Raw genomic sequence first — 12,493 nt, 5'->3', positions numbered from 1 at the left:
CTCCAAATTTTAACTAGAAATTTAACTTAGAGGAGCTTAGAGCTTGAGTTTGTAGTTACTTTACAAATTAAGAGTTTTCACTAATATATATCATGATATAAAGATCTAAAGAAATGAGATGAAATGTTAACATGTCATTCCAATGAAACACTGGATCTTGTCAAATTGAAATGGGTATCTTTTTTGCTATTCTAAAATGTATTTTTTGTTAAATGCTGAGTATACTAAGCCATATAAATAATAAACATTTATTACAATGTATATGCCATACATTATTCATTATACACATAATTTTACATCAAGAATCCATATTTGAAAAGCTGCTTGGGAGTCAATAGAGCTCTTTTTCGTGAGTCAAGCCATAAGAACTGACTTTCTTAAAAGAGCCTGAATTCCCATCAGGCTAGTTAAGCTCCTGGACTCTCCTGTTATGAAGCCATGCTGTTCAGATGCAGTATGTGATTTAGCGTCAACATCAATCAATATCAATATCATCTGGATGATATCACATCACATGTGTTGCCTTTCGGAACCTTTTGGCACTCATATTGCCTTTACAAATGTGACAACTGCCAGTTTCACACATCCTAACACTTAGGATTAGTTAGAGAGAAGCTCTCTTAGCCACTGGAAAAAAAAATCTGAGAAAAAAGTCAGAATTCTGACTTTAATCTCAGAATTCGGGAAAAAACAAAGAGGTGCCCACTTTTTCCAGTGGCCCTAATCCTCTTCCATACCACGCTGCATAGGTTCTTTTGAATTAAATGTGGCATTTAGGTGCAACATACTGCAACTTCTAGCCTCATCTTGGAGATGTTTTAAAGTTGCTTGTACCGGGAACTAATTGCCTTTTTTCTTTTACCCTTTGATATCTTTTAACCCTTAGAAAAACTTGTTCCAACTTTGTACATGTATTTTATCACGTGAACACTTTATTAATTTTGATTCAATTTCTATTCAATTTTGACTGAGAGAACTTCAACCACTCACCGCTCACATTTAATTTGTTATATGCCCAATTTTGCAGATTTCGTTGATAGAAAACAGGCTCTGCTTACCTTTATTTTGAAGGCCTTCTGTGAGCGTGACCGGAATCAGTTGTCTCCAGTTCAGGTCTGACAGCAACTCCGTCAGGTGCCTCTCTAATTCTCTTTTTCTCCTCTCCAACCAAAAATCACGTCGGGGGTCACCGAACTGTTCACTTCCGAATTTTTGGAAGGAATTTTTTAAAAAGCATTTACTTTGCTTTTGGCAGTTGAAATTACAAGCTTACACAGCGCTGTGGACCTCTATGTGAACCAGCAGCACGTTTCACAAAAAGGATCACCCTCAAGCGGGCTGTACAACATTATATAGTGAGACAAAAACATAGATTATAGTAGCTATCTTCCTCCCGCACGGATGTGGCAGTCTTGGTGTCTGCTCCGAAGCATCCTTGTATTCCCGTCACTTTGTCTGGTATCTGCTTTGATAATCTAATGCTAGCCTTGATAATGTAATGTAATTCATTATTCTTCTAGTGATTCAAAGCTGGTTTAGAATATCATGTTCGGATCTCTCTGACTTATTCTAATCATAATCTATGTGTGTAAGCGTGTTTGCAATTACCCTTCTGCACTCTAAGTTATTTACTACAATATATCAGTCCGGACAGTCACGCGGAACGAAGCTTCTGACCTTTAAAAGACTGACTGCCAACTCGAATGAGCACATTTGCAGTAAATGTATGAAAATGATTATATCCCCTTATTTTAGTAGGAGAAATTAAACATTTTCAATCCTAACAGGCTCCAGCAAACACCAGCTGATACTAGAAATTAATATTAAATAAATTCTAACAACAGCTTATCAAGCTTAAACGTGCTGCTGTTGTTTAGCGCGACATCCACTGGTTTCCTCTTTCTGGCGCAAAGTGGGCGACAAACAAAAAAGAGAAAAAACTATTATGATTTTTTTTTCTCTGTCTGTGATAAGATTGCTTTCAGAGCCGTTACCTAAGCAAGGGGGAGGGTGCATCCGATCTCCTCAGCTGTAATTGGTCCAGCGCAGAGTCAATCATGACCAATTGGCTCATCCACCACCTTTCATTGTTTATACCGTTATAAAAAGAACAAAAAACATCGGCCCATAAAAAAGAAAAATCACAATTGGCCCACCTGGTAAATGTCCTGTATATCCGATGGCCAGTCCAGCTGTGATCCAAGGCCCGTTGTTAGAGCCAAAACTAAAAACGTGTATATGGTGGATTTTTCACCATAATTTGGTCTTTCATCAATACAGGTTTTGAAAGCAGTTTACAACATATGTTGTACAGTCCCAAACAAAAGTTTAAGACCACTTAAAAAATAGCTAAAAATCATATTTTGCATAATTGGATCTTAATAAGGTTCCAAGTAGAGCTTCAACATGCAACAAGAAGAAATGGGAATGAGACAAAATATTTTTTTGAGCATGCAATTTATTGAAAAGAATGCTTGAACTGAAACAGGCTGTTTTACAGCTGATCAAAAGTTTAAGATCACATGCCTTTAAAACGCCAAATCTGTGCAGAAATGTGGATTCATAGCCTGTTTCAGTTTAAGGGTTGTTTTCAAGAAATTGCATGCTTAAATTTTTTTTGTCTCACTCTCATTTCTTGTTGTTGCATTTTGAAGCTCTGCTTGGAATCTTATTTAGATACAATCATGCAAATATGATTTTTTTTGCCATTTTTCACGCGATCTTAAACTTTTGATCGGGACTGTATGTATGTGCAGTATGCTGTTTTCACTTGTGGCACCAATTGAGTTTGTCAGTATTACAAGCATGCCAAGCCTTAATGAAATTATTTTGCCTTAATCTAAAAAAACCCAAAAACAAATGAAAATATCAAAACGTACTTGCTTACTTATTTTGCATACTAGTTAATGTTTTACAGCCATAAATTATGCATGTTAAGTTGATAGATTTTATAGTAACACCAACATCCACCTCCAGGCTGGAGAAAACAACCTCCAACCACAGCCTTTAGAATAGTTTCTTCTCTTACATAAAATTTCTATGAATCCCAGTGTGTATTTCCAAGAATGTGTGAATCATTTGAGCTTTTATCAAACATCGGCACACAGACCCACTTATTTGACTTGTTGCTTTATCTTTTGTTACTATTGTTATTTCAGTGGTCATTGGGGGGAAGGTCAGATCTGGGTGCATCGGGCTGTGGGTGAAACCAACAAACTATAGCCAGCATAATCAACAATGGCCCTCCAACGGTTCCTGTGCTTTTTCTCTGTGATGATCATTCTTTTTGGCAAAGGTGAGAGAAAAGTTTGAGTTGTGTTTGCATTGTTAAACATTTTTCCTATGACATAGTTCACATGAAATGTGGAAAGTTTCATTACAGATGTTAAAGAGTTTTATACTCTGAAAAATATATGTCTGGATACTATGAAATGTATCCTGCCTGTACATTTCTGTAAGATAGGAAAGATAATTTTTTGACATTTTGAAGTTCTGCTCTTGTCACCTCTATTTCATTATCTAATTTCTCTTTTAAATTTGTAAGTAATAGTAGTTAATGATACTAATTAAGTAAGTACTAATTACTTACATAATTTTTTTAAAAAAGTGAAGTAATTTCACATTAGTTGGGTTTAAATAGAATTTCAGCACGGTGGCACGGTGGTTAGCACTGTTGCTGCACAGCAAGAAGGTCCTGAGTTCAATTCCGCCATCAGGCCAGGGTCTTTCTGTGTGGAGTTTGCATGTTCTCCCCGTGTTTGCGTGGGTTCTCTCCGGGTACTCCGGCTTCCTCCCACCGTCCAAAGACATGCAGCTTGTGGGGATAGGTTAATTGGATAATTCAAATTGCCACTAGGTGTGAATGTGCGAGTGAATGTGAGTGTGAATGGTTGTCTGTCCCTATGTGTTAGCCCTGCGACAGAATGGCGACCTGTCCAGGGTGTACCCCGCCTCTCGCCCTATGACAGCTGGGATAGGCTCCAGCGCCCCCCGCGCCCCTGAAAAGGATAAGCGGAAGCGAATGGATGGATGGATAGAATTTCAGTAGTAATGACGTGCAATACCACTGGTTTGATATATCTGTCTTTGTGTTCCAATTTTCAGATGTTCATTCACAGCATCCTGGTAAGCATCCAAGAACAATTTTGCACGATTCCCCATTTCAGATGTGCTGTAAATACAGTTAACAAACATTACTGTAACTCATTTGTTTCAGCAAAAAAACAATTTTGGCTGGGTCTTTTATTTTATTTTTATTTAAACCCACACCTGTTGTTGTCTGAGCTACATATGTGCCAAGATGGCAACTAAAACAATGAAAAGCTTTTTTTGAGTAGTTGCTGCTTCCCTTCATAATCTTTTGAAATTTACAGTGTAAATGGTATTAGTAATTTACAGTTCCAGGCTGATCATCGTATTCACTATTGAACTTTTGTGTCTTCTTCTCTCAGCATGTGGCAGGGCTAATAAAAATGGCAGAATCGTAGGAGGTGAAGATGCAGCCCCTGGAAGTTGGCCCTGGCAGGCATCTTTAGCCAATGCTGGCTTTTTTTTCTGTGGAGGGTCCCTAATCACCGACCAGTGGGTGCTGACAGCTGCTCACTCGATTACTCCAAATGCAGTTACTGTGACACTTGAAAACATCATCTGCCATCCCGACTACAATGCTGCAACATATGAGAATGACATGTGCCTCCTGCAGCTGTCGACTCCTGTGAATTTCACAGACTACATTCAGCCAGTCTGCTTAGCCTCAGCAGGCAGCACTTTCTACAATGGCACCAGCAGCTGGGTCACTGGCTTTGGTGACCTATCAAGTAAGTTATAAAATATATTTTTTTCTTTTATATTAGTGATACATGTAAAAATGCTCTTTCTTTTAAAATTTCTCAATTAGGTGGTGGTTCCACCCCAGAGACTCTGCAGGAGGTGAATGTACCAATAGTGGGAAACAATGAGTGCAATTGTGACTTACAAAACTTGGTTGCAATAACAGATAACCTGATCTGTGCTGGATTGAAAAAGGATTCATGTAGGGTGACTACCACTTTGTGCTTATTTGTAATGTAAAGCCTAATTGACTGCATTGAGTATCAGCTTTCAACCACTCACTGTTTTTCTGTAGTGTTTATGATTATTAACATTATAGCCCTTTTCCATTAGCAGTTACTTGACTCAGCTCAGTTTTCAGGGTTTTCATTAGGTGGTAGTACCTGGTGCCAGGTACTTTTTTTGTACCTACTCAGCCAGTATTCCAAGCGGGGGAAATCGATACGTAAATGTGATGTCAACAGACTGCATGTCACTGATAGGCCAGTCAGTGGTGTAGGTCGATGAGCCATGAGAGTGACTCCTTAACAGTAATGAAAACCGCCATTTTTGAAAGAGAAAGAGAAAAAGCTAAACAGAAACCAGTGCCATGGTCCCTGAGTCTGACAAAATGCCATAGACTGAGCAGCAGGTATACCATCGCCTCAAAGTAGTAGTAGTAATAATAATAATAATAGTAATAATAATAATAATAATAATAATAATGGATTGCATTTATATTGCGCTTTTCGAGACCCTCAAAGCGCTTTACAATTCCACTATTCATTCACACACTGGTGGAGGCAAGCTACAGTTGTAGCCACAGCAGGCTGACTGACAGAAGCGAGGCTGCCATGTCGCACCATCGGCCCCTCTGGCCAACACCAGTAGGCGATAGGTGAAGTCTCTTGCCCAAGGGCACAACGACCGAGACAAACAGAGCAGGGGATCGAACTGGCAACCTTCCGGTTGCAAGATGAGCTTCTCATACTCCATTGTTGTTTTTTGGTCGTTTTTTGGCCGTGATGCATACAAAGGATGTCACTGGACTTTTGGCCCCATTGCTATAATGACCCAATGCAGGTGGTGCTCAACTGTACGACAAAATGACCAAAACTGAGTAGAGTCTAGTCCACTGAGCACGAGTGAAAAAGAGGCCTTTATTTGTTCAAGTTCATTTATTCATACATCATTTCACTTAGATTTATTTCATTTCTTTTATAAACCAAATACCTTGAAAAAGTTTTGTGATACTCTCTGTCAGTGACTAAAAACGATTTAATCATGTGAAGGTGAGAGTGTTGGATGATACTATAACTAATCAGTAAAAGTTATGTGTGTCTGATTGACGGTTAACACGAACAGCTCCAGAACCATTTTATGCATTTAGTAGAAATTAAGTTCCATGAGATGTTCAACTGATCTAAGTCTGTTTTAAGAACTTACACATTTTTCACAGGAATACTCGGGGGTACCACTTGTGACAAAAAATAATATGGGTATCTGGATCCAGAGTGGAGTTCTGAGTTTTGGTGATGGCTGCACCCTACCTAGAAGAACAGGAGTCTACGCTCGTGTGTCCCAGTACCAAAACTGGATCAGTGCCACCGTGACCGGAACACCACCAGGCTTTGTTACCTACACCTCCCCGGGCTTTGACTATGACTTATTCTTCACCTGCCCCACATCAATCTCAAACACTGCTCCTACCGATTTCCCACCCTTTAGCACCCCATGTGACAGTGACAGTTTGTTTTACAGTGGTGAAAACCTGATCCACTTCACTCACTTCACCTCTCTCTGTGTTCTTGTTGTGTTGCTCCAAGTGTTTGTTAGTCAAGTCAAGTTTATTTATAAAGCACATTTAAAAACAACCGAGGCTGACCAAAGTGCTGTACAATAAAATACAAATATAAAATACAATAAAACACAAATACATAAAACACCTCACTGATAAAACAATAGATTAAAACAATAAGTTAAACCTTGCTAAAGGCCAATGAGAAGAGGTGAGTTTTAAGAGCAGTTTTAAAGGTTCCTAGGCTTGTGGAGAATCTGATGTGAGGAGGTAAACTGTTCCACAGTCTGGGTGCAGCCACAGCAAAAGCCCTCTCTCCCCTAGTCTTTAGTCTGTACCTGGGAACATCTAAAAGCATCAGGTCTGCTGACCTCAAAGATCTCCTGGGGCGGTAAGTGCTAAGAAGCTCTGCCAGGTAAGGAGGTGCAGTACCGTTAAGAACCTTAAAAACCAGCAGTAAAATTTTAAAATCAATCCTAAAAGCAACTGGGAGCCAGTGGAGAGAGCAGAGGACCGGAGTGATGTGGTCTCTCTTTTTGGAACTGGTCAGCATGCGAGCAGCAGCATTCTGCACCAGTTGGAGGCGATGCAGACAGGAACGATCTAAACCAGCATAAAGGGAGTTACAGTAGTCCAGCTGTGAAGTAATAAAAGCATGGACCACCCTTTCTAGATCGTTCCTGGACAGGTAGGACTTGACTTTAGCTAAAATCCGTAGATGATAAAAAGATCCCTTGACTACGGAGCTGATTTGTTTATCAAATTTAAAAGCACTGTCAAAAGTAACACCGAGGCTCTTAATGGAGGAAGTACATTCGGAAGTTAGGGGTCCCATAAAATCAAGGGAAAGGTTGGGGTCTTTAGGAAGCCCAAACACAATAACTTCAGTTTTACTTTCATTTAGATGTAGAAAGTTAAGAGCCATCCAAGTCTTAATGTCAGACAAACAGGAGAATAACGGCTGCAGAGAGTCCTTACAGTCTAACCTCAGAGGGAGGTAGATCTGAATGTCATCAGCAAAGGTGTGGAAGGACACATTATGTTTGCGCAGCACATCGCCCAGAGGGAGCAAATACAGAATAAACAGCAGGGGGCCTAGAATGGACCCCTGAGGTACACCACAAGTTAAAGGAGCTCTGGGAGATGACAGATCACCGAGGTGAACAGAAAAACTCCTGTTATCCAGATAGGACTGGAAAAACTTTAAAACAGTACCTTTCAAACCGACACAGTGTTCTAGGCAGATAACAATATGTTGTGATCAACAGTGTCGAAGGCTGCTGTCAGGTCTAAGGTTACTAGGACAGCAGCACAACCAGAGTCTACAGTTAAAAGCAAATCATTAAAAACTCTCAGTAAGGCGGTTTCAGTGCTGTGACGAGCTCTAAAACCAGACTGAAACTTCTCATAGAGACTGTTGTTGTCGAAAAATGACTGGAGCTGCCTGAGGACAACTCGTTCCAGTACTTTGGACAGAAAGGGCAGATTGGAGATGGGCCTATAATTAGAGAGTATAGATGGATCCAGGTTAGGCTTTTTGAGGAGAGGTTGAACAACAGCATGCTTGAAAAGTGTTGGGAAACAACCAGAGCTGAGACAGGCATTGATCAGGACCAGAAGGACAGGTCCAACTGAGTCCAGGACCTGCTCCAGAAGACGAGAGGGGATAGCGTCAGTGGAACAGTTGGTAGACTTGACTTTGCAGACTGTTTCAAGCAGCTGAGAAAGAGAGATTAGCTCAAACTGGTTAAAGGCAGATTGGCACGAGGGAGAAACACAGGGATTAAAAAGTGGAGGTGGAATGACAGACAGCAGGGAGGAAATCTTATTAACAAAGAAATATAAAAAGTCATTGCAGAGGGTGGCAGAAGGTGTGAGGCAGGTGGACGTATGAGGATCAACAATGGAGTTTAAAACACGAAACAGAGTCTGAGGTTTATGGACATTACTGCTGACCAGGTTAGATATGTAGGAGGACTTGGCCTCTTTAGCAGCTTTCTGATAAGTTAGAAGAGAGTCTCTCAGGATATTGAAGGAGATTTGCAGCTTGCCCTTTTTCCACTTTCTCTCAGCACACCTGCAGGAGCGCCTGAGAGCACGAACAGAGTCTGTAATCCAGGGTTCAGCGTGAGCTTTGGGACGGAGTGATTTTAGGGGAGCGATGGAGTCCAGAATAGAAGTGCATGTTGAGTTAAAAAGAGCAGTTAAATCTTCTGCACACAGGGAGTCAATCCAGTCCACCGTGGAAAGCTCAGAGTTGTTGAAAGCAGCAGAGAACTGATCCGGTGGCGGCGTGAAGGAGCTTTAACTGCAGCAACAGAACATTGTGCAGTGGCAGAAAACAGAACAGGAAGGTGATCAGAGATACACGCACTCTCACAGATTTCAGAGACGTGGATACTCAGGCCGTGAGACATGACGAGGTCCAGTGTGTGACCTTTCTCATGTGTGGAGCCAGACACACACTGAGTCAGGTTAAAAGAGTCCAGCAGTGATACAAAGTCTCTAACCAGAGGTTTAGATGGACAACACACATGGATATTCAGATTGCCAACAATAAGAAAATGATCAAAATCTACTGAAAGTCCTGATAAGAATTCCCCAAACTCACTGATAAAGTCCTTGTTGAATTTGGGAGGACGGTACACTACTGCACACAGTAATGGAGTAGATGAGTTCAGTTTAAAAAGCTGCAGTTCAAAGCTGGAAAAGGAGGAAGATGAAATCTGATGACAGTCATAAACTGATTTAAAAACACAGGCAAGGCCTCCACCTTTGTTGGAAGTGGTGGAATGTAACTCAACACATTTACAAGTCCTGTACTTAAGTACTAACTTGAAACAATTACTAGTACTCCAATAGATTTATGGGATAGCTTAAGTTTCTGGGCACTTCACAAATAGAAGAGAAACAGTTATTAGTAGAAATTAGACTAACTGTTGATACCATAAGAGAAGAAGAAGTGGACGGTTTAAATATTCGGACATGAAATATTTCTTTAAAAATCTGAAAATAGCAACAATTTCTTATTTCCTGTTTCTCAATTACAGTGGTTTGCTAATCTTTATCTGATGTATTTTCATGACTTCAGTAATGATTTAAAAGTACAGCCTGGCAAATTTGAATTAATACATTTAAAACGTAATTTTGTAATTCCCTTTAAATGTTATCATGTTACATATGGGCATATAAGTGGTATGTTCACAATTTGGTTAAATTCTATTCAAATCTTGTTTTGGTATCTTGATACTTTTGATGATTAAAACATGCAATTTTAAAATACTATTTATTTCTGCCGTATTCTTTTGTATTCTTTATTTTTTGACATACAGCACTTTCACAGAACAAAACCTGGCGATTAAGTTAGCAGAAAAATTGCTAATGAGACATCCAGCAGACAGGCACCAACCGGAGAGATTATCTAAAAGATGGAAAACGTTTTCCAGGTCTGAAAAGTGAACTCAGTGTGGCAAATGGCAAAAATCTGCATTCTTTATAATGGCCAGCAAGGGCTGATGAAAGTGACTTACTCCGTTATGTGTCTGTAAGCGCGAGGGAGGGAGAAAAAGGATAGTTGAAAAGTACGAGTCGTCACTGACCAGAAACAGGAGGTGCTCTAATAGGGTGATATGGTACTACAAGGTCATTAAGATAAGATGGGGCCTGATTATTTAAGACCTTGTATGTGAGGAGCAGAATTTTTAATTAAATTCTGTATTTAACAGGGAGCCAATGAAGGGAAGCCAAAACAGCGGAAATCTGCTCTCTCTTTCTAGTCCCTGTCAGGACTCTTGCTGCAGCATTTTGGATTAACTGAAGGCTTTTCAGTGAGTTTTTAGGACATCCTGATAATAATGAATTACAGTAGTCCAGCCTGGAAGTAATAAATGCATGAACTAGTTTTTCAGCGTCACTCTAAGACAGGATATTTCTAATTTTAGAGATGTTGCGCAAATGGAAGAAAGCAGTCTTACATATTTGTTTAATATGTGCGTTGAAGGACATGTCTTGGTCAAAAATGACTCCAAGGTTCCTCACAGTGTTACTGAAGGCCAATGTAATGCCATCTAGAGTAAGAATATGGTTAGATACCATATTTTTATGATTTTTAGGGCCAAATACAATAACCTCAGTTTGATCTGAATTTAGAAGCAGAAAATTAGAGGTCATCCAGAAAGTCAGGTGTTTTGAACTTTTGAGTGGTCAGCTTAAAGATGGGAGAAACTATATAATTGAAGTCTATATATCACCAACAACAGCTCATCACTGCCTTCCCAACCCAATACCAATGAAGATTTTTGGATGTGATCTAATAACTGATTACATTCTGTTGTCAAAGGAGAGTCCCAGATTTAAACCTAGTGGGAGTATCCCCCACAGAGGGACAAAAGGACCGCCTGATGATCCTCTAATCGCCTGAGACAAGGTGCGAAACTGGGTGTGGGTCCCAATCAGCCAGGGTTTTGGGTGAGCTCATTGTGAAACCTGGCTCCACCTTATCATGCGAATTCCTGAGGTCAGATGGCCCAGGATGTGAGTGGGAAACTCCCACTAGGTTTAAATCTGGGACTCCCCATCATTTGACCTTAGAACTTAAGAAGCTTCTCAGATGAGAGGTGAAACGTCTTCAAGCAACTTAAAGAAGTCCAGACGCTTTTCTTTGCAAGCTCCTTTGACTACGATGACCTGGATGACTGAGAACCTTCACAGACATTACAATCTGTTCAGGGCCAGCTGTGGACGAATGAAGCCTCAATACATCTACTCTTTAAATGGGTGTAACATTTCAAACATACATCATATTATTTGTTTTTCCTTTTGCAGAATGGCAATGCATTTGAGATTATTTTTTTCAGAAATTCTATTCATGACATCACACAAGAATAGACAAATTAGTCTGCATCAAAGTGGTTATATAATGTAAAATCAAATATTTAGACTTAATCCAAGCCCATTTCTTAAGTCCTGAAAAAACACGTCATAACAACAGTCGTATGTTACAGTAAGTCCTTCCTTTTGACAGAAGAAATAGTTCACTTTATTGAGCATGTATCTACAATATGCAGCTTTTCAAATGAGAAAATGAAAATGAAATAATCATACCTAAAAATAATCAAAGTATTGAATGATAATGTCATAATTAAAACATTACCTTGGTTTTATAGTTTAGTTAATGTTTTATCTCCATAGATTTTCCATGTCATGACATAGATACGGTCTCATATTCACACCTGCTGGTTGAAGGAAGTGTTTCTCAGGAAAATAATCTGGGTAATTTTTTCATTCATGTTCACTCATCCATTCATCTTTTGAATATGAACTTTGTTCTCATGTAAACGCATTATTATTTATTGTATAATGCTTTGGTGCCACTGGGTTTTAGCATGTCTCAATGTTTCACACCTTATTCATGCCTTTAAACAGCTGGGTGATTTTATCTCAAGTTGGAGGGAAGCAGACAATTCCACAGCGAGTCTTTTGTCTCTTCAACACTGTGAGAGGTAACAAGAGTGTGTGAACTTTTCTTTGGGGGAAGACTAAATGTGTGAAAACAGCACTGTACTGCCTTTTGTTTCTGTAGAAGGCATTTAAACTCAGGGCTTTGCTGGGTTCAGGAGAGACTCTGCTAGTCATTCTTCCCGCAATGGCTCCTCTCACCAAGCTTGGATCTTTGTTCTTTTTTGATTAAAGGAGGTTAGCTTCCACTCACCGTTTGTCTGCAGGCTTTATTAAATGGAAACTTCCACAACAGCATCAAGCCCAACTTGTTTGACCTGGTTCCTTGTCTTTTGTTGCTTATGTAGGTCCAGTGGTCAGTGAGGGCAAGGACAAGTGTGGAGGCATGAGCTTGTGGGTGGAGCTCACCAGGATTTCCATATTTAGTAC

At 39.8% G+C, this 12,493-nt stretch overlaps 1 protein-coding gene across 1 annotated transcript; it reads left to right on the top strand.

Annotated features, from left to right (window-relative positions):
• The first annotated feature begins 3,237 nt into the window (after window positions 1-3,237).
• LOC146390689 (tryptase-like) lies at window positions 3,238-12,453 on the top strand. Its single transcript, XM_084921994.1, has 6 exons — window positions 3,238-3,295; window positions 4,105-4,125; window positions 4,452-4,817; window positions 4,898-5,037; window positions 6,269-6,640; window positions 12,412-12,453. Exons 1-6 carry the CDS (start codon window positions 3,238-3,240, stop codon window positions 12,451-12,453), a joined length of 999 nt encoding a protein of 332 aa, XP_084778120.1.
• Window positions 12,454-12,493: the final 40 nt, after the last annotated feature.

This window comes from Perissodus microlepis, chromosome 3 (genome assembly GCF_051167445.1).
Source record: "Perissodus microlepis isolate ML-2025 ecotype Zambia chromosome 3, ASM5116744v1, whole genome shotgun sequence".
Classification (NCBI taxonomy): Eukaryota; Metazoa; Chordata; class Actinopteri; order Cichliformes; family Cichlidae; genus Perissodus; species Perissodus microlepis.
This window is presented reverse-complemented; position numbering and strand designations above follow the sequence as displayed.

Coding starts and splice junctions, on each gene's coding strand:
- LOC146390689 (XM_084921994.1), top strand. CDS start 3,238: ATGGCCCTCCAACGGTTCCTGTGCTTTTTCTCTGTGATGATCATTCTT. Junction 3,296..4,104: donor GATCATTCTTTTTGGCAAAG/GTGAGAGAAAAG, acceptor TCCAATTTTCAG/ATGTTCATTCACAGCATCCT. Junction 4,818..4,897: donor TGGCTTTGGTGACCTATCAA/GTAAGTTATAAA, acceptor TTTCTCAATTAG/GTGGTGGTTCCACCCCAGAG.